The 23,223-nt window shown below is 41.1% G+C and overlaps 1 protein-coding gene across 7 annotated transcripts in view; it reads right to left on the reverse strand.

Annotated features, from left to right (window-relative positions):
* Positions 1 to 23,223, reverse strand: part of lmo7a (LIM domain 7a) — a 59,226-nt gene that overhangs the window by 14,089 nt on the left and 21,914 nt on the right. For 5 of the 7 annotated variants that reach the window (XM_052082460.1, XM_052082463.1, XM_052082462.1 and 2 more), the window contains 6 exons: positions 21,379 to 21,485; positions 12,106 to 12,136; positions 11,357 to 11,470; positions 9,561 to 9,765; positions 7,805 to 8,057; positions 557 to 586 (listed from right to left, as the gene is read on the reverse strand). In XM_052082460.1, the coding sequence (XP_051938420.1) occupies positions 557 to 586; positions 7,805 to 8,057; positions 9,561 to 9,765; positions 11,357 to 11,470; positions 12,106 to 12,136; positions 21,379 to 21,485 (740 nt within the window). Of the gene's footprint in view, positions 1 to 556; positions 587 to 2,053; positions 2,811 to 3,449; positions 3,570 to 4,726; positions 5,018 to 5,379; positions 5,644 to 7,804; positions 8,058 to 9,560; positions 9,766 to 11,356; positions 11,471 to 12,105; positions 12,137 to 21,378; positions 21,486 to 23,223 lie in introns of all 7 variants that reach the window. The other 2 variants (XM_052082466.1, XM_052082461.1) reach the window with 2 other exon arrangements.

Here is a 23,223-nt window from a genome sequence, read left to right on the forward strand (position 1 = left end):
GAATTAGATCATGGATGGATGGATGGATGGATTTTGAAATCCTTTCTTACTCATTTAGCTAAAGTGAATGTAATATCCAGTAATTACATTGGAATGTAATAGTTTGACAGTTTGCATCCCATATCTCCAAACAGCACACTCAACAATGTATCACAGCCATTTAGAAACTTCACACCTTACTCCTGCGGCCAGCCACACTTACACTAGATGACCGCTCTGGGGTGCAACAAGCGCAGCTGGTTAGTGAACAGCCCCAGCACCACATTGCAAAACAGCAAGTACTGTATGTACACTTTACACACACAAACTCACCTGAGCAAAAAAACAAAACAAAAGAGTTTTTGTGTATTTATGTGAGAAGTATTAGAGTTCTTAGACTTGTGACCTATTGTTATATAGCATAAATCTATCAACAACAGATCTTTAGGGACCTTTTGGGAGAGCCCAGCAGCACCGACCGTGGCCGCCAAGTGTTAAGCATTTAGCAGCAGCAGCAGCCACAAAAGCGTGAAACGAGCAAAATGTGCCACATTCCTGGCAGCCCGTGTCAACTCACCCGTCGAAACTGTCTGATGCTTGCCGTTGTCTAGGAAACCAAAGAAGGAAGGGGGGAAGCCACAGACAAGAGCGTCACTTATTGTCACACGGGACTTGATGTTGTCCACTTTTGAACATCTCACAGGTTTTACACCAGGGTGTGTATATGCATCTGGGTGTGTGTGTGTGTGTGCGTGTGCGTGTGTTTGTGCAGCTGGATGACATCATTTTTTTTTCACTATTGCAAGACTCTCCCAGGAAACTTAACAAATAACAGTGAAGTACCGTACGCCCAAGCAACGGGGCCTCAACGGCTGCTTTGTGTAATGAGGAATATCTGAAGCCTTTCGCGACTGATCGCAAGACTTCAATGTGTTAAGTGGGTTCCGTGACACGCACGGAAGGTGCATTCCACGCAAAAAATAAAAATATTCAGTATACTAGAAAGGTGCAGTATTTTCCTTTTTATTCCACAAGAAATCTGATAAAAAAAAACTCCAAAAGTGCATTCAACTATTACCGGTATATTTCCTCACGCAGTGGCCAGGTGCATTTGCTAAACTGCAGAGAGTTACAGGCATCAACTGTATTCCGCAAAAGGTATTTATTTGGTGGTGGCTTTTAGTTGTACAAACTAAGTTTAACATTAGTATTGTATTTCACATATAGGGGCCGGAGGTATTATTTGCTCAATTTCAAACAGTCGTAGTCTATTAGGGGTAAGGCATCTATCTATTAGTGAGAGGATGTTATTCGTGCATATAAAGGTCAGAGGTATATATGTACCCATACTCAACAGTGATTAGCAGGCTATAAATAAATAATGTTCGTGGAACAAAATTAAAAATTAAATTGGGCATCATTTATATATTATCACATTATGGTCTGTCTATGAAGTACCGGTATTTTTTTTTCTTCATCTTGGTTGCGTTTCAAACATTCACCTTCCAACTCCATGGTAAATGTTGGCTTTACAGATGACAGTGCAGGCAGTGTCAGTTTTTGAAAAGACATCTCATGCAAAAACCGTGTGTGTCTTATCACTTGAAAGGACACTACTCGATTGTGTTCCCATCCAACTTCCTTTTCAACTCCACCATAAACACTAGCTTAACAAATGCCAAATCCGCTCTGCCATGAGCTGTGGTTAAAGACAACATGCAGTGGTAACAATACGGAGGCCACTACTTGAGGAAGAACGGTGTATTCACAAAACACACTTAAAAAAAACCCCAAACATGTTCCTTTGCTCCTTTGTACATACAGTGTAGCATTGTTCATGTAACCATTAACCAGTCGATAGGAAACTGTACGAAAATATCTGACTTGAAAAAAAACAAAAATTAAACTATAACTAAAGAAACAACAAACTGTAAAGACAAGGAATTTCCCAGTGGTCTGGAAGCAAACGCAGCAGACCTAAACCAAACCTTTAAAAACAAATCCTTACCAAGTTGCAACATTAAGTACTTCAAATGAAATATGTAACAGCAATTCATTCCTGTAACTTGAGAGCGGCTAGTATCTCCACCATGAGCTTCTTCTTGTATCTCCGCTGACTAGCTTCCCTGATGGCCTGCCACCTCTGCAGGTCCCCTTCACTGCAGGAAGTTGGCACAGAGGGAGTCGCCTGATTGGCTGACACTTGGTTATGCTGTGCAGCCAGCTTTCGGACCAGCATATCGTCCATTTCGGGACATGGCTCTTTTAGGACGTGATTGGATTTGTTTGATGATGACTCCTGGGTGAGAGGGGAGGGCGGGCACAAGAGCCTGGTCTTGAGTTCAGGAGGGAGGTCCCATGGCTCAGTAATGGCCATTGGGGAGAAGTTGTCAGGGGCACCTGACAGGGGGCGCTGTTGTTGTTCGATTTTCTCCCTACGTTGGACGACGTCGTCCTGCTCGATGTCGGGAAATTCCTCCTCCTCCTTCTCCTCCTTATGAAGCTGTGTCACGATATTGATCTGTTCCTTCGATGTCCAAAGGCATCGCTTTGCTGAGAGGGGGGTCTTCACTGTGGCAAGCTCGCTGTTGGCCTGGAAGGTGAGGGTCCGCCTCGCGAACATGTCATCGTTCTCCAAATCGGGGATGATGCTCTCATAATCGATAGGATCTGGAGGCTCCCGGGGGTCTTGGCGCCCTAACAGGGGCCACTGCTGACATTTGACCAGTCTGGGACCGGAGGTGGGGTCTACTGGGGTGAACCTCAGAGGCGGGGTCTCTAATAGGGTGGTCTTGGGTCGGTGTGAGGAGCTGTGAGTGTGCATAGGAGGACTGCAGGAGGAAAGCAGGTATAAAAGAAAAGGACAGAAAGCGGATGAGTGCATGCGCTTGAACTGGACTAAAAATAAAGAAAAGGAGGGATATTGATCGTGGTAATGCAATGTGTGGACAAAAGTAGTTGGACGACCCTCCGGATCAATCAGTTCAGATTCAGGGTAGACCAAGGGTGGGCAGACTTTTGTGCTCAAAGTTTTTAAAATTATTCTTAAAAGGTATAGATGGGCCAGATTTTTCATATACGAGGTGAAAGAGTGTAATTGTTATGTAAAATTAAAAATCTGACAGTATTTATACTATTATCTTGATAACAAAATACTGAATTCTAATTAGTAATTGTATAATTTATTTGGTTATAATTACACATCCAATTCCTACAACAACAAAAAACATGTACACTTTCTTACAGTTTGACTTCCTGTGGTGTGTAATAACGCATCCATAAACTTTTGTCCCCATTGTGATTTTATTTTTCTATGCGATACAGTGTTGTTGAGGGGGTTGGATTGCTCTTTTCCAGTTAAAAACAGCCAATCGGAAAAATGTATATGAGGATGACAAATTAGGTTCTTTCATGTAGAATGTTGGGATTTTCTAGTCTAGAACATTTTGAAGTGGTGCAACTGTATGGACCTTTTCCCCCCAATGAGGGCGCTTTGAGTCGTGGAGGGGTGAGAGGAGGAGGGGCCCGAGGAAAGTGCAGGAGCAACGTCAGGTTCGGAATCGTCCGACGAGGAGCCCGACTTCTCATGGCTGAGGCCGAGATTGGAGGGAAAGACCAGGGAAGAGGGAGGGACACAGAAGGTGCAGGGCAGCGACAGAGAGAAAGAAAGAAAGAAACATTAGTGGGGGAGTGGAGGGGATGAAGCAGAAATGCAAAGAATCATGCACAAATGACATGCTTGGAAGTAGGGACAGTTTAGCAAGCAGGAAGAAACTGGACACTTGATTAGGAACACCGGTACAATGTAGTGGGATCCAATACAAGAGCTGTAACACATTCTGCCTCATGGTGTGCTTTGTAGCTATTTAATCAACAATTGTACATACATTTACATTTACCTTTATAAAAAAAAAAAGAAAAATATGCCAGCTCTTGGATTCGATCCGATTCAATGGTGGAGGTGTAACTTATGAAGTGTCTAATGTTTCTTCTGACTTGGGCCCGGTTTACTAATGGCTAGTGTGTGCAAAAAAGGGTGCTAACAGATATGAAAGCGATCTACTAATTGGCCGCAACCAGAATTATGTCTGTCAAACATACGACATTTAACTTTTATTTTACAAAGTAAATAGAATGTCTGCGCGGCAGGTGCAAACCAACACGAAAGCTATTCAGGTATGCAAATTTGGAGCTTATGAATGATCTAAGTTGGACTTCGAACCACTTGCGAGAAGGAGTGATGCCATATCACCTATGGAAAAAAAAACTCCTTTCCACTCTGTATACCTGTGCATCTGCATGGGTCATTTCAAAGAATAGTAACAATTAGTGCTGGCCTCTCCCATGGCAGTTTTCAAGGTGTGCTGTCCCAAGTTTTAAATGCAGTGTTACGCACATTAGGCACATGGTTGCACTTCCAATTGCTATAAAAGTGGGATAAATCAAATAAAGCGTGGCGTTTATGTGATTGCTAACCGCGCCAAATCGGAGTGATCAATTTTTGTCTTCCACTAACACCTTCGATTCCATCACTTGTGGTGCTTTCCCAAATTTTCCATGGTGAAAGCCGTTACAGCTACCTTAAGCACATAGCCGTTTTTTAAATGCTACAATCTCCAACACGTATACACCTGTTGCAAACCGCACGCACAATCTAGTGAGTGAACACACGATTTAACACTTTCTATTAAGGATCTTTTCGTAAATCGGGCCCAAAGTCAATGTGGATTCCTGTACTCTCACACACCTGAACCCTTGCATCTTCCTGTACCACGGTCTGCTCTGAGAGCCCAGCTTGATCTTCTGGATATGAACGTCCTCCTCGGGTGTCCACAACTTGGGCAAGAACTTGTGGTAGGAGGCATCGCCTGCCACCAAGTTTCTGGCTCCCACCTTGCGGGCGTAGAGGTCATCTTGAACAGGGTCTGCGTAGCCCACCTCATCGTCTTCATCCTCCGAGTTGGCATACGGATCACTGAAAATGCTCTCAGTGGACACCGGGGGTCGGCGCTCGGCCCTTTGTTCCCCACCATCGCTGCTGCTTCGAGAGAGATGGACGGCGCAGTCACGCGTGTGAAAGCATTTGGCTTGTTAGGCAATCACGGCACACCAAAAGTAGAGGGAGGGGTCGAATGATCCTCATCAGCTCAACACAAGCTTTCGAACAAAATGCAGTCAAACGTCCACAAAAATCAAGCAGGACAAATGAAAGTTGTGCAGCTGAAACTCAACCTGGCTCAAAACAGAAAAAAATAAATCAATCAAAACAGCAGACAGCGCTGTTAGCTTGAGCACATCCAAAGGTATTGCCCGATGTTACGATGAACAAACTGAATGTGTGAAGGAAGCGTCCATGTTCGCGCTCTCGCCACAACACAGTCACACCAATGCTTCTCTGACCTGCGAGCAACACTGGGGCTCACAGTCACCCTCGGCCATTGCCCCGCGGGTGCCATACCCAAAGCTGACAGGCTGATGGGTATGGAAAAGTTGGCAGGGGGCGCCGGTGGGGGGCTGTGGAAGCGTCGGCTGGCCAGATCATCCATAATGACATCGGGGTCCGGACGGTCTGAGTCAGAGTCGCTGCCACTTTCGTAATCAATGGCAGACTGTGGGTGAGCACTGGGGGATGTGGAACTTTTGCCAGGGGGCAGGGTGGTGTCACTGAGGGTACCGTTGCAGGAAATGGGAAGGAAACACAACACCGGTACCAACATGGACCATTGGACCATGAACAAAGAGCAGCATCGGAAGAAAATAACTCAGCATGTAAAATTCCATAGACATGGACTGTGTTTGGAATCCTTCACTCATCCTCCTTCCTAATTAGTATATAGGGACTTTTTTGAACAGTGGACTATATACACCTCACTCATCAGTAAATGAAAAATCCGTTTTCAAACACCACACGAGCGCCATTAATAACTTCAATTAAAATAATTACAACGTACCAGATGAACACCAACTGGTCGACCTTCTGTGAAAAACATACGATTTAACAACAATAAGAGCTTTTGCGTCACAGTTTTCGAGTTAAAATGTGCATTTTTATTAGAGGTTTTAAGCTTCACTGGGCTGGATGCACATCACCTCTGCGGCGGTAGTCGGAGGTTGAGGCAAGCTTGGTGCTATTTAAACCACACCAAATAGCAAGCGATGAGCTTCAGCTGGCTACAAGGGTGGCTAAACACATGGACTCGCCCCGAAGTTACTACTGTGTCAGAACCTTCTGACAAGTATCATTCTCACAAAGGGATGACGAGGAAAGACAGGGAAGCCATGCCAAGAGACTACTACGTTCGAATTACATTTGTATGTTGTTTGAAACTGTCCTATTGAAAATGTTTCGAGACCAAAAAATACAGTTTGTTGCTATCCGCAGTATTAATTATCGTACCGGTGTATAAAAAAGAAAAACAAATTTTCATCCATTGACCATTGGTTTTATTGTCTTATAAAACACTTGCTTCAGGTCTCTCCTTATCTTATCTTATCTTATCTTATCTTATCTTATCTTATCTTATCTCCTCAAAATTAGAAAGTCAGTCACGAGCAAAAGAGTTTTGCTCATGAACTGCTGAAGTTTTGCCAAAACTGCTCCGTGGAGAAAAAAGTTATTTCGCACCTTGCAACACTATATTCTTTTTCTGAGTGTATTTTACAAAATGACTACAAATAAAGCAATTTGTCCGCCCAAGGTCATTTGAAGCCACAACTCCTGAATAGTCCAATGCATCATCAGATACTGTATGATGTAAATAATGAGAATTGGTTGCTCACTACTTTTCTAGATGCATTGCGGGGTACAAGGAGGACACTCTAAACCAGGGGTGCCCAAACATTTTGGATTGAAGATCTACTTTTCGATCAACTAACCTCCCGGGATCTACCCTTACCGGCGCGCATGCGCGCACACACACACACACACACACACACACACACACACACACACACACACACACACACACACACACACACACACACACACACACACACGCACACACACGCACACACGCACGACATGATGAGAAACAGCCTGAAACGGAGGCGTGTGACACACTTTTGCAGCCTGTTAACTATGGTAGCGCACACGTACAGTTTTAAAGTGCTTCCCTGGGCCCTCTTAAATTCCTATTCTTTGCTCGTGCCCTCTGTGAATTGTACACGAAAAGCTCTGATCACAAGCTGCAATTGCAAACTGCTGTGCGCTAACAACTTCCGGTGACATAATCACGCGCCACCGTAAATTTAAGATTTACCTGCTTTATTTTATTTTTTAATATTTTTTTAGTGAAAATGAGATTGATAAGATGATTAGTGTGCAGTGTATATTAACACAAAAAATATATTACTAACATGTACAAAGACACACAAATGGTTGTTTGTTTTTTTTCTTCTCGACACTCCTCGGATCTACTTGGGACCTGTCTTAGATCTACCCGTAGATCAGGATCTACCAACGCACCCTGCTCTAAACGATACAGGATCGAAATAGAAAATTGCGACACAAACCCTGTGTTGCCTTTGAAATGACAGACTCACTTGCACCCCTTCCAACTCACAGTTTGTGCCTAACCTCCAGAATAGATCCAAACAAACTTTTCCTTCACTTCTAATTTCAATACTATTTATTCATCAATTTGGGAATTACGAGAGACTTATTTATTTACATGGTTTTACAGGCATTTTGGCCTTCTGAGGGATTCCAAAACAACAATTTGTGGCTTTCACCAAAAATGGGTTCGACACTCCTCAATGTAGTGTGTGAGGAGTGATTCCGAACACAGCCACAGCTTCAGTTACTAGTTTAGGTTTAGTACAGTACCTGGTGATTGGTAAGTCATCTTCGTCCATGTAAACAGGATTGGCCCAACTGCGTCGATTGTCGTCATTGCGTTCGGTCCGTTTCTTCCTCAGAGGAGCGGGAACATATCCTGTGGCCTTGTCTTTCGTGGGCAGGAATTGGTTGAACTGTGTGGTGACCTTCGGTGTGAGGGTGACGGAGCGGCGGTAAGAAAGAGACTCCTTGTTGTTGGACATCTTGAAAGCTGCGTCGGCCTCGGCGTCGCTGCAACAACCTGGCAGGTGGAAGAAGATAAAGGACTGATGTTTGATCTAGTTCGACTGAAAACTGAGAAAACCATGTCGCATTACACACAGTAGTCGGAAGGACACACAATAACACACAACAAAAAAGGGAGAACATGGCTCTTCTGTCTTCCTGGTAAGAAGACACATTTTATTCAAGAGAACAAGAGGGGGCTCGGCAAAAAAAAATGAAAAATGCAGCAAAGAGGAGACCGTGGTAACACTGTAGCCTCCGTCTCTATGTTACACAGCGACGGGATAAGCGAACGGTAATACATGTGTTTATTTCTTCCATTTCTCAATGCATATGCACCAAAGTTAGGGTAACAATGCCAAATCTGCTTTGATCACTTTGTGACCGGTTACAAATATGGTACATGGTATGACCAGGCACTACAAATAGTGTGTGGCTGTCAGCCATAGGCGTCTCACGCCCATTATTGGGGGTGCTGAATTACCTCTACAGAAAATACAAGCACCCTGAAAATTTGAGGATTTTATTTACCGGGTACCGTATGCCTTTTTTTTTTATTTTTTTAAAGAGGGTCACGTGTTAAAACCATACATTACTTGATAGTACAGTAATTTTCTGATCCTGGAATCCAACTGTTTAGAGATTTCTGGCTCAAATTTGTCAATAAAAAGGTTGATTCGTTTACAAATTCTTCATTACTGGGCTCACCCTAAACCACACAGAGCTCAGTGGAATTGAAAAACACACACAAGACTCACTTTTTGTTCTTCTGACAGGTTGTCTAAAGACAATATGACACATATTTTCATAAAATATACGTATACTGTATGGAATTGTTTTCCTCAACTGTGAATGTGAACAAAAACACAGCATCAGCAAATATAAATAAAAATTGGGCAACAATGTGCTCACTGCCCATTACAACAATGTAGAAAATGTGAACATTTTTACATGAAAACATTGGTTGTTAGATTTGGTTTAACACAGGACATTCTCTGGCTATGTAAGACATATGTAATCTGATATGGCCGGATTTCTGGAAGATTAACAGCTAAGTACCAGTAGGACCTTCTAAAAAAAAACATAGTATAACTTTTGTGTCGACTTGAAGAGGCAAATAGCAATGGCAGTTGAAAAACAAGACAGGGGATGTGAGACAAAAAAAGGGGACGGGGGCGGATTGGTGTTCTGGCAAGAGTGTAGAATCTTTTTTCCCCTCATTTGGAAGCTGGCTCATTTATAAGTCAGTGTGGAGCACTGTGGAATGTGTCACACCTCCAATCTTAGGGGGGTGGGTGAACAATAATGTGACTTCGCTCCATGTTTATTTTGCTTTGCTTTTTTTTATTTTGCTAAATCGCCAGTGAACTTTCAAGAAAAACATTGCCTTACTGAATCAAACCACGAGAGGGAGGCAGCTGTTTGTTTTAACAAAGCCAACTTTTCACAGCTTGCCGCCCTACTAATATTTGACAATCCAGCAAATGAGGTTAAATATTTATGGTAGAACATGTCCTACCCTCGCTGCTGCCTTTCAGTGTGGCGTCCGATGAGAGGCTCAGCGTCTGGGAGCCCAGAGAGTCCAAGCTGTCCAACGAATCCTCTCTTCTGTGCCAACCTCCTCCTCTTAACTGGTGACGCTCCTCTCGTTCTGAATACCAGTTATCTCCCAAATCACTGTCTTGGATGCAGTTGCCTTTCTGACCAGACAATTCTTGTAGAGCCTGTAAACACACACATTTGATTGAATGAGAAATAAAAAAAAACATTATTACAAGCAGTTATAATATTTTGTTCCAGTGTGCGTGGGTGTGCATGAGAACACTCCCTTGTGGAGCATGACCTCGCTTGGCCATGGGCCTCTCGCTTTTGCATTTACAGAAAACCTCAGTGTCCAACAAGTACAGTTCAGTTCAGTTCAGCATGGTTTTTATGGAATGCACAAATCACAATGTCTGTTTTACTTTTTGTGACTTCACCGATGGAGTTCTCAGTCGTATGGCACCCAAGTCACTACCCCACTTTCTCCGCATGCAAGCACGCTTCTTGTTCTGCACTAAAAAGTATTATCTTGCTAATTCACCAACCAACAAACCGCAATGAAAGCATAACTTCTTTTCTCGCTTCATGCTTTCCAAAGACGACAGTTGCAATATAAAACACAATGTCAATACTTCATCACTAACTAATTAACTGATTAGCAAATTGACTATAGAGTGCAAACAAACACAACTTGACAATCTACCTAAAAATTGGACTAAGATTCTAACCAGTTAATTAACTGACTTTGCCTATTGAACTAGCAAACTAACTACAAAACTAGCTCAATGTCTAACTAACTAACACATTAATTAGCAACGTAATTAATTGGATAATTATCTCACTAGTGAGGTAGTGAACTAAACATGTGACAAGTAGCAAAATAAGCAATTAAATAGCCAGCTAATGAACTAATGAATGAACAAACCCCCAGATTAACTAGCTGTCTGACAACGAACTAATTCACAATAAACCAGGGGTCAAGAAGGTGGTGTACGAGGGCACCAGGTAGCCCCCAAGGATCACATGAGTAGCTGGCGGGAAGAACTCTAAAAATAGTTAACCATTGATGGCACTGTGATTTTCCAAGAACGTTGTAGAATTGATCATTTGAAAATGTAAACACTGGCAGACATTTAGAGTAATACTGTATCCTAATTATTGTGAGAAATCATGATCAGTCTATTCACAGATCTCTTTTATTCGTAATAATCACATTACAATCACATTATGAAAGGTAAACACTCATTTGAGCAAATTTATTACAGAACTGTGTATCAAACTCGCAGCCATTGGCATGAATCACTCCTCAAGAAGTAGCTCTAAGTTTCAAAGAGATCAGTGACCACCGAACTAACAAAAATAAAGTCAAATAGATGTCACTCTTAAACACTGTTGAAGAAGTTACAGGTAATTTTCAATGAAACAGGCATTGCACACTTGCAACACACCCAATCACAGGTTGAGGAACATTACAGTATTACTGCTGCATGTACAAAATGTGCCCAGACCAGTCCAGTCACATGACGATGACAGTGAACAAGTTGGTAAACAGGACTTAAATAACCTTGTGAAGCCATGGGTTCACACAGTACATTACTTAACCTAAGTATGTCTTTAGCTTGGACTCCCCCATGCGGCGTGCATGCCAGGTTACACCCTTTACACACCAATGGAGCCTACAGGAATTCACTGTGCCGTCGCTGTGAAAATGGGTTGCAATAATATTCACACAGTATGAAGTGCTAGTTTTAATATACTGATGTGGGGTCTTACCTTGTGAAGTGCTGTGCCAAGTAATCCCTCAAACGCCTTGAAATTCAGGTAAGGTCCATCATACGAACGCTCACCCTGAGCTTTTCTACCAAGCCAGTAAAGTGTGATCAGCACCTGCAGTATACAAATGTACATGAAATATCTGAGGTTTTGGAATGAGTTCACAAAATAATGAATTCATAATAATAATTTAAAAAAAAAAGCTAGCTCACTGATATACTAACTGACTGAACAATTCACTGGTGGAGAATTTTTATTATTTTATTTTTTTTGCAAGAAACAATTTAAAATCTAATAGTAAAAGTTAATATAGTAAATATATAGCACTACAAGGTGACCAAAGTCCAGCCGAGTGACATTTTGCAGCGCACATATCTTTTTTATAAGCCTGTGGCATGTGTTAAACGATATCACACAAATCCTCATAGCTTTTCAAAAATATGTTTTCTATGTGGGCTTTTAAATAACTACTCGCATATTGTTTTTTTTTAATAATGTTTAATATTTTTGAATAATTATCAGGGGGAGGACAACCTAAACAAGCCGTATGCAGGAATAGTTGTTACGATTGGATGTCTGTCCATGTTTCATGTTATGTGTTCTGTTGTATTATGTTGTATTATTATATTTGATGTTAACGGTCCAGTAAAGCACTTTGTTAAAGCTACATCTGCACTGAGAGCAGTATATGAATAAAAATGTATTATATTGTAAACTGCAATGTCACATACAAACAAATCACAACTCACATTTTTGAGTCTCCGGTCGGTCTCTTCGTCCCTGTGAGAGTGAAAAGTTCGAAAAGAGAGGTCACTGTGTGTGTACGTATACAGTATGTGTGTGTGTGTTAGTGGACAATAAAATATGCGCATTGAAAGCGCTAGAAAGTGACAGTACAGGCCAGACTACAGTGCCCGCCCTTCACACGACAACACAAAAGGCTGAGAAAACACCACACGCACGCACGCACAAACACACACACACACACGTTCCTGAAAATACCATCATGTAGGGAATCACAGAGAAGCACTTACTTATTTGTTGGGCCCTGTTGTTTTTTAAACTGACTTGCAAAAATAATCAAATAACTGGAAAGAAACTGACATAAATTAAGCTTAAACTAAGCTGTAATTTTCTTGTGCTAGCCTCCAGCAAACAGACTCACCATTTGTTTTATTTTTTTTTGTGAACAAAGGTCTTTGTCATTTTCTGTGACTGTTATGGTGCATTTGACTATCTGTCTGTGCTGACAATGCGCAACATTGACCAAAATGTCGCCTGCTACCTTCGTTTCTTGCTTTGGCTCCCAGCTGCTGATGGGCTAACCTCAAAGATGTTTGTCATTTGTGGAATTGGCTTGTACTCCCTCTCTTTGTGGAATTTGACAAATTACACTGCTATGTTAGCTTTGCGAGGCATCAGACAAATTGCGCGCTAACATGCTTGTTATTTGAGAAAGAAGTTCCCACATCTTGTTTTTGTGATACTTGTCAGAAATGTGCACAGTGTGAAAATCCTACTACTTTAGCTTCTAGCTATACAAAACTGGTTGGTGAACATGTTTGTGACTTGTGAAGCAGGTCTGCTCCATTCTTTGATCTCATTCCCGTTCCTTGACAGTATTCTCAGATGGAGCAGGTCCCAGAGCACTGAGTAAAAATATAGGCTGCAATGTTAGCTTTGAGCTAGTTACTGAATAGACACCTGTAATGTGCTTGTAAAAGGTAAAAATTCAAGAGGTAGAATGTTGCGAATTATGTTTTAAAGTTATTCATTGGATTTGTTGTTGACACATTTTCTTGTGTGACAGTCAATGTGACACAATTAAATGTTTTTGCTGCTCTTCAGCATACAAGGCTGTAAATAAATAACATATATAAATAACACAAGTTTGAATATCTTCCACGTCACCTAACAAACCTGAGAATGTCAATCTGAGAAGTGAAAAGTACTTTCTGTAAGCATAGTAAAGGTACAGTCGAAATTGCCTGCTTGTCATCTCTATTCAGAGGGGCCCATAAACACTGATAATGGCCCACGCAGTACACGAATGGCGAGATACTGTAAATTTACACTCACGCATTTGTGCCATCACATGCAAACCCAATTGCCACATGTGCCCTCCTCGCTTTCATGCCTCCCTTGCATGCAACCTGACTGATACACCTGTCAGGCTAGGCTTTTTGTAGGTGGGGCATAAAACAAGGACAGTCGGTTGATTAAACAGTAATAATGATATGAGTGACTTTGATTATGAATGTTAGAGTTGGAGCTACACAAATTCCTTGTTTGTGTTGTGCACATTCTTGGCAATAAACTTGGGCTCAATTGTACAAGTTCAAGTAGTTAGTGATAGTCTGTCAACCCGATAGATACTGAGAAATACAGAGTCAGTATTACAGATATGATACTTTTGAATAATTAATGGGAATGCATTATGAAATTGCAATCTCTAACTGAATATTCATGACTTGTTTTTCCCTTTGGATTAATAATCTTCTATATGCAGAACAGCACGTGACTAAACCTGGAAAACAGGTCCCCAGGCTTTGTCTGTATGCTGTGATGTAAAAGAACTTGTAAAATGTGTTTTTTAATGGCTGGTTTCTTTGGACAAACATCATACATGCTTTCAATTCATACATTGTTTGAATGCATACATTTAACATGGGATATGGATCAAGCTGGGCTGTGATTGACAAACTTCTTCAAATAACTGACACACCCCGCAAAGGTGATATCATTTGTGATAGGAGATAAAGTTGAAATTGCCAATATTCATTTAGTTTAGAACTCAAGTAAACACAAACATATCATTTATCACGTCACATAATCATAATTTCAACCACTTCTGAATATCTTTAAATATTGCTGTCGTAAACATGTAGTACTGTACAGTACTGGAAACAGCTTGTGGCAATTCACATGTCTAGCTAGTCTCTGCTTTGCTTCTTTCATGTAGTTCTGTCACCCCTTCCCACTGTCCACTTCTATACTTCTGTGTTACAAAAATAAGAGCATTCAAAACCCAACTTCCTCCTCAGCTTCTGCAAGTACATCCACAGACATGTGTGGTGGATATCATTGTATTTAAATATAATAATTAAGTATAACCACAGCATGCTTCAAACCCTCTAAATGATTGTTGAAATCAAATGACACATGGACATGTACAAAACACTATCGGGGTATCGGGGTGGAAGGCAGTGCCCATGAGGTCTGCTTGCAGTTCGTTATAATGTGTGCGCTGACCCATTGCATGGACTCCTGAAAATCAGTTTCTGCTTCTGCAACATAAAGGACTATGCGCCTCTCACACACTGATTTTAAAGGGAATGAGAGGAACCGCTTTGATTGGCTGTGAAGCAACTTGGCTATGTTCACACCCACAATGGCGCAAACTGGCCGTTTCTAACTGCGCCAAGCTACGTGCATTTTTGAAAATACGATAACTTGGTGTAGCCTGCCCCTTCACACAGTTAGACCGTGCTGCACTCCAGACTTGCGGTAGGCACAAATATACAGTAGATCCCGCTGGAACTGGGTTACTTTGTGTGATGTATGCTACATTGTATGAGGGGTTTTAGCGAGCCATGCACCATTCTCTAGTACGATGTGAACTTCAAAACTGAACTCTAAATAACTATTTCAGTGGGGCCAAAACCTGAGGGGATCACTGCTTTAACATCAGCTGACAGTCAGTGTGATTAGCTGTACAGTTAGTTGATTCCTATTCTATTCTATTTTATAGTGCGTAAGCATATTTTAAAAAAATGTTATACGAGTGAAAGCAAATGTTTACAAAGCCTTCTTACCCGAAGCTCCCACAGGAAACCCTGCAGCTCCCACACATACTCATCCTTTCACTTGTGCAAACTTCTCGTTCAAACACACACATGATGTAGAGACAGGGCTCAGGATCAACAAAATGTTAGCATATGTACAGGCGGTACTACAGCGGCCCTATACTACACTCAGTACACTGTACACAATAAGTGCAATTTTGAGAGCTTATTGTATTTGTTAAATCTAACATATATGTATAAAAATGTTTTATATACAGGTATATTTTTTTAAAATTTGTAATATCACCAAAAACGGCACAATTTTCGATGGTCATAAATTGCACTGGTGTATTCACCACCTCATCTGAAATGTCACTAATCAGTGTGATATCATCCACTGGTCTGTCTCTCTTTCTCTCGTACATGCAGGCTGCTTAGTACAAGTACACTAAGTAGAATATTTAGAGTGTCACAATCGTTTAGCAAACTGAGGAGTGCGAGTGATAATGTCAGTGCAGGAATGCGACCGCCTTAATGCCTCATTAACTGACACACACATACACACACATGCACACACGCACACACGCGCACACACACACACACACAATGCAACTCTTGAACAGAGGAGGCACCCGTGCCAGGCATCGTATTGTGTGTTCAAGTGTATAACAAGGTCTGGTGTTTAACCATGAATAATACCACCCTCATTTATGTTTATGATGGATTCACCATCACCAAATGCTGCCGCACTTCCAAGTGAGGCCACGTAGGAAAGCATGAAGCTACCACACCCATGCACGCAGAGTTCATTTTTGTCCATTATTTTTTTGCATTCACATACGAGCATTATTTGTGCGTGAACAACCAGCAATTTTAGAAACAACTAAATCTCACGTATCTGCTCATTTATATTCTTCGGAGGATGGTGTGAGCACCAAGGGTGGGAGTAAGTAACATACGGGTAGGGAAAGTCTCAAGTCATAACCCTTACCTCTCAAGCAAGTCCAAATCACTGGGGGGGGCAACTAAATAAATAAGCAAGCCAAGTCTATTCATCACCAAATTGTAAGTCGAATCATTACTTGGTTCAAGCTAGTTGGAAGTCAACTCAAACTCTTGCTCAGTCACAACATATGTTGGAGTGATAAATATATATATATACAGTATATATATATATATATATAGGTGCGGGGGAGGGGGTTATGGTTGGGAATGTGTTCGACCTCATAGTATACGCGACGAGCTACTAACTACATGTAATTAACTAGTAAGTAATACGCTATTTAAAAGGTAGTATGTAATACTCAAGATATCAACAACTAAATATGAGCCTGTAAGCTACAATGTAGCACAAGCTACGAGCTAGTTGATGCTACACTCTCCTGAAGGCTGCGCTCCATGCTGTAGTTTCATGGTGAAGTGAAATAGTTTCCATGATTCATCTGGAACACTTTCATTTCCCTGTCAGCCGAATAGAAAAAAAACCCAGAAAGATTTGCTGTTCAGACGGTGGTGAATCAGAACCTCCAGCGTGATGAATCAGGCCTGGTCATTTTTTTAAGAGACAGATAAACGCTCTTATCACTGGCATCTCTGCCATAATGCTGACTATTGCCCTATGACACTTTTCATATTGTCTGTACTTTACATCACTGATAACGGCTCATCAATCAGAGGGGTCTTGCATAACTATAAGGCAGTAGAATCATCACAAAGCTCAAAGGTCAGCTCACACACATCTGATAAATGCTTTTATGGTTGTTGAGCAACTTCATACGCATGTTACAAGTTCATCGGAACAATTTTAACAATCATTACCCAGGTCTGAACTTTTGTAATATTTCAATGTAGTCGATACACAAGCCAGAATGATCGTTTGACATTCTGCTGCAACACATTCCATTTTGATGGTAAACCAGTCGAGCAGCATGGAAATTCTCTCACTAGTTTGGTGAGGGTTCAAGCACTTCTTGCTTTGAACTTCCTATGTGGTTTTGATACTCTACACTCTTTTTGTACCTGTGCCAATGGTTGGCGGAGGAGTTGATGGGAAGTTGTATCTATTCAGGTTGAATAAACACATTTTTGGATTAATCTAAAACCACATTACACGAAATCATGGCATACGTCAAGTTGAATGTATTTAACAAAATGCAAAATACAAAGTATGACAATCCAAGAATCGAGGTGGAACTTAAAGCTTGTGTCCCTCTGAAGCTCCGCCCAGCAGGTGAACACAATTACAAATGTGCAGTTAACATTTAGCTTAGTACACATAGCATATGCATCCACATAGGGAATGTGTGTCATATCATGACGTCTCTGAACCACCAGCGAAAGGAGACTTTGATTCTCTCCTCTTTCATTTATAATTGTCATCTTATTTTTATTTCCCGTTTATGCTTCGTTACACCTGCAGTTTTGTGATGTAAAATAAGATGTATGTATATGTTGATAATGTATGTATATGCATGCATGTGTATATGTTTTCGTAGACTGGTGAGACACAGGTTCATTTGCGTCTCCCTCCAACATATCGTTCGTGTTTGTCGTGTGTTGTTTTTCTTTTGATAGAAAAACAAAACCAGGTTAGCCTATCAATGGGTTCTCAATCATCGCATACATACTTTAAGTACCTGATGCATGATTGTATTTGATATGTATTTGTTTGTGGTAATAAACAGCTTGAAAGTACTTTTTTTTGGTCGGGGGGGGGGGGGGATAAATTGTTCACTCGATACACAACTGCTACTTGTTGTAAAGTGTGTTTGTCTTTGCCCCCATACTCCGCTCGTACTGTATCTCAAGTATATTCTTTCAAGTAAAAAATAAAAATGGGTTGAACAAGGGCTCGTATCTCAAAGCACCACCATGGAGAGCTTTGGAAGAGATTCCACTTGTCATACAGACACAGGTGAAGACCAAACATATTCCATTGTGCTCGTCAGATGTAATGAATGTGTGTGCCCTTAGAAATAGAATTAACTGTAAAGTACAGTTATAGTTAATTCAATTTGTGAGGACCCGTAAAATGGAAGGCCTGCCTGCTTCGAGTTCAATGCCTTTAGAGGGACTTTGCAGTGTAAAAGGGAAATTCAGGCCGAGAATAGCACGGGTCCCAATGGCTTCACGGGGTGGAGGAGTTTGGACACACAGCAAAGACAGCTGTCGATGACCACTTTCTCTTGCTGCGCTCTCATCAACTCAAATGAAGACGTAAGACATTATCTCCTCCCAGTGTTCCGCCTACTCTTACATTAGTTACACTCGACTCATAAAGTCCTGTGATGGGAAACATGGCCCATACAATTTCACACCCATACTTCTGAGTTCTTTCCCCCCAAAATTCAAACACATGCTATTCATGTCTGTTTTATGGATAAAACACACTCGCAAAACACCCACAGGTGTAAGATCGCTCCCGTACGCATTGCAGAATGCAGTGGGTGGCGGGGGGGATGAGAGGATGCTATTTAAAGCTCCTCTACAGAGTTACGATATCATTCCGATCAATCTTGACAATCTTGCGTGTCAAATCAACCCTCCAGATAGCCTAATAATAGGACGGGGGTTCCACTTCATCTCCCCTTTTCTCACATGGTGGCAAAGAAAACAACTTGATAATTGCGATTGCAAAGTGCACTTGCAAATATGAGAAAGTCCATTGGCGTAAATGCACTGTACTGTTTCCCCTCATATAGGGGCTTGGTAGAGATATTGTAATCAACTGTAGAGGGGATAAAATGCAATATTAAATAATATTATATTAGCCTAATGTCCCCCAAAAAGAAATTATTTAACTGGGTCGAATGAATACATATTACAATTAGCGGTACGTCAAGCGTCTTTTGAGGATAAGGGGCTTTATTGTTTCCACCCCCACCACAAATAAATAAACATGTTTGATTAAAATAATGTGCAGTACTTGAGATTTAATGACAAATATTTTGGGCGGGCAGGCATTCATTTCATATTTAAAATTATTTACTGTTTTTCTCTACGATAAGTTAAAAATAATCGTTCATATATATTAAAATCCAGTGTAAATACTGAAAGGTTGCAACAAGATACAGAATAGAACTTTCTTGTTTTAAGAGTAAAGGTGAGCACTCCTCTCAGCCCAATACTTCCCTTTTAGATCCTTCCAACCCGCCCTACATAAAACAATAAATACCTCTGGCTCAACGAACACCTTTGAGGTTGAATATTGCTAACATATTTTCAAAAGAAAGTAAGGAAGACATGAAACAAGACAGCAATGGCGGAAGTGGCCAAGAAGGTAAACGATAGGTTTATGACTCATTCCAAATCACCATAAAGTAAGAGTTTGACACACTAATACCATAGGGCACCATTGTTAGCTTGGAGGGTGTGTCATGATAACCGTGGCAGATTTGTTTGTTTAGTGTACATACAGTTGATCTCTGTGTGTTTGAGTGTGCTTTCAACATCACTTTTGGCATCAACCAGGCATAGCTCATCCAGCCCAGAGTGGATCATGGGGGAAAAAAATGGTTTGAAGCAAGCTGCCTGCGGCAAGGAGTACTGACAGACGTCTGACAGAATGAGCACCGTTACGACGGACCAAGGCCGCAAGGTCACGGGTATTTTTAAAAACAATTTGGACTTTCCCACAAAGCTAAAAAGACAAAAAAACATCTGTCCACAACAGTAGTGCTGGGGGAAAAAAAACATACCCTTGAACTTCAGAAACAAAAAAAAAGGCATGACAAAACCAACAGGCACTGCTCTACCACAGAATTTAAAGGATATTTACATATCTGTGTGTGTATACATAATGTATCGCTATATACATACAAAGCATTGCCTCTAAAATGTTGTCAAGCATGTCAAAATCTTACTGCTTGTGCAGCAGCCGTCCCATACACAACTGAAAAGCACGCCTCACCTATTCAGCTTCATCCTGCAGGCTCACCCGAGAGCAAAAAACGAACTGGTTGTTCGACATGCCGCTCTGCTAGCCACACTACCGAAACTTCAACAAACAATGTCGAAATGTCATCGACTTGAATATAATACTGTACTGTAGCAACAACCCAGGTGAGGGCCTCACTTTTATTCCTCTGAACTGACTGAACAGTTCCTCCAACCAATGGGAGTGAGTGACATGATCAAAACATGCCAGAGACTGCATCAATGAATCATATCTCATCAAAAAAAAAAAACAAACAAACACATAGTTTCAACATGAAAAAACATGTCAAACTAGAACGGCACTCTGTCAAGGCCAAACAACCTCACTTTGGATCAGCAACAAATTGTGTGCGTTCACTCAGTCGACACCAGACCTCCATCATACACCTTGTTTTAGTGATTAAATTTGATATACTTTTCAGTCAGAAATTAACGTTGATATTTGATTCACAGTGACAAGTGTGGGGGAGAAAATAACATTTATTTGGATCCTGGGCCCCCACCATGATGCAACTCAGCGCAGATCAAGGTCAAATAATCCCTTTGGAACATGGGAATGATTTTTTTTTCAATTTTAACATATGCAAAATGAATCATGGCACAGCCACATTAAATATTATATTATATATTATAATATATTATAAATAATATATTCTGGGTTAGTAGTATTTATGTAATACTGCTGACAAAAATTTATAAAATCTGGATGAAAAAACAAATTAATAGAAAATTAAAATGATTGTCATTTATATTTATTATCATAAAAATATATAATTTTGATGCAAAATAAATACTGTATGTAATAAATATATCTCCAAAGTATATCTTTTACTTTTTAAATCCAGAACACATTATATATATATATATATATAGAGAGAGAGAGAGAATCTCCATCTTCCTAAGCTCTTCCATGCCCCATCCCAGAGGAGTTGTTTGAGCATTGTCCTGCTGACAAAGACAAACGTCATCTGTTTTGCCTGAATTTTGACATTTTTGCATCACTAAATAATTAACAATCCAATATGCTATTTTGAAAAATAGTGGAAAATTAGTTTATGGATATGTGCAAAAATTATATGGGTTCTTCCTATGGTAATGTTTTGCGGAAATTGGTGAAGTAGTTTTAAGGCTATATGGCCAACTGCCAAAGGGCACTGACGCCAGTTGTAATGAATAACATGCACATGTGCTGTGAGAGTGCAACAATGTGGAACTACATTAAAAATGTCTCATTCATACACGATACAAAAAAAACCAGCAAACAATAAACACACTTGGGATATACAGAAGTTAGCCACTCACTTGACTGTGACTCTTGATGACAAGTCCTGGAGGTCTCCGGGGTGAAAGAGCTGCGCCTCCTTGAGTCCGATGTTGAGGCAGGCCTTGAGGAAGACGTTAATGTTGTCCTGGATGGATGAGAAAAAGAAAGCACAGATGAAGGCTGTCCACCACCACAACCACCACCACCACCGCGCAAAAAAAGTAATCACTCAAGAATTTTCTGGTAGCACTGGCGACACAGCCTACGACTCAATGCTTCCAAAGTTCATGTCGCACAGGCTGGCAAGCAAGCAGGCAGGCAGGGAGGAGCATGTGTGTGTGTGTGTGTGTGTGTGTGTGTGTGTGTGTGTGTGTGTGTGTGTGTGTGTGTGTGTGTGTGTGTGTGTGTGTGTGAGTGTGCATAACAAACATTCAGTAGAGTGGAGGGAGGGGTGGCAGCCGTGTGACAGGAGCTGACTGACAGCAGCAACGCCACCTGTGGGCAGGGCTTGGGTGTGGCTAGAAATGCTAAAATGAGGAAGTGTGATGTCACAGGCTTTATGTTTGGCCTCCTCCTCCTGCTCACACCCTCACTGTGGAATCTGAGGGGCAGCGGCCTATTTTGGGGATGGTTGCTAGGAGATGTGAGTTGATAGAAACTCACCTAATCCCACTGACATTTTACAAAACTTTCTGAATCAACATTGGGGACAATCAAAGTAATCAATTGTGACTGTGTGAAGGAATGAATGATTATTATTTTAAAAAATACCCCCTATGTTGTTTTTTTCAATGAATCAGTCCATTTTGTTCATTTCATCTGTGAAACCCTTTTTGTTTCGAAAGTAATTACCGGTAATAAATAAATAGAGATAGAGAGATAGAGAGATAGAGAGATAGAGATAGATAGATAGATAGATAGATAGATAGATTCATCACTGCTTTGGATAGATAGATTTGCTGAAGCGTATCCGAGCAGAGTTTGGGAGAAAGAGGGACTACACCCTGACCTGGTCGGCAGTCAGTAGCAGGGCACTTTTAATAACCTGCGTACTAATTCATAAGTATCCACCTTTTAATCAAGCTATCTGGCGGGTTGAATTGTTGGTTTGTTTATTTATCATTTCATTATATTGTTCATATCACCTTAATATCATATTTGGTCGTATGGGAGGTTTTCTCTCTCACTGTTCTGCTCTCTTTTAGGACAACAAGCCTTAACACTTGTGGAATTTGATGCAGTGACCTATTTTGGCATGCAAGGGGATAGACAATGATATTAGCATACAGTGAGGCTTATCAATCATTTTATATGCCAATGTACAACAGTATACACTTCTCACAGAGCTAAAGTGAGCTCCAAGTGAGGACGTGGGATGACATCATCATGGTCGGGTGTAATTGCTGGGCTAGATTCTATATTTAAAAAAGCCCAAACATGCTGGCTCCAAAAGCCACGGTAGCTTGCCCACAGGCCGATTACCCAACCATTCTGCCTGTGAAATAATTATACGATCCAATCATTAATACGTAAATTAAAGGAAACCAATAAATACTGATGCCTTCCAGCGGATTTTGCATTTCACACAAGGGTGTTGTACGATTTTAGTTTGGTACTCCAAGGTCCATATTAAACTTATGTTGCAATGATCAAGCAATCATTTATAACTACACATATGGATAATGTTGAGTCTTCTGGGTGTACCAGCTGCCAGTTTGCGCTGCATGAGTGTATCTAACTTTTAACCTCACTTCTTAGAGCCCTCAATGAGGGTGTTGGCTGCTGAATTAGCAGGGCTGGATGGCGCAGGGTTACCCTGCTACATTGGTGCAGTGACCCGGCTTGGGAGTAGGCTTTTCAGAGTGTGAGTGAAAGGATGCCAG

The sequence above is a fragment of the Hippocampus zosterae genome, chromosome 12 (genome assembly GCF_025434085.1).
Source record: "Hippocampus zosterae strain Florida chromosome 12, ASM2543408v3, whole genome shotgun sequence".
NCBI classification, from domain to species: Eukaryota; Metazoa; Chordata; class Actinopteri; order Syngnathiformes; family Syngnathidae; genus Hippocampus; species Hippocampus zosterae.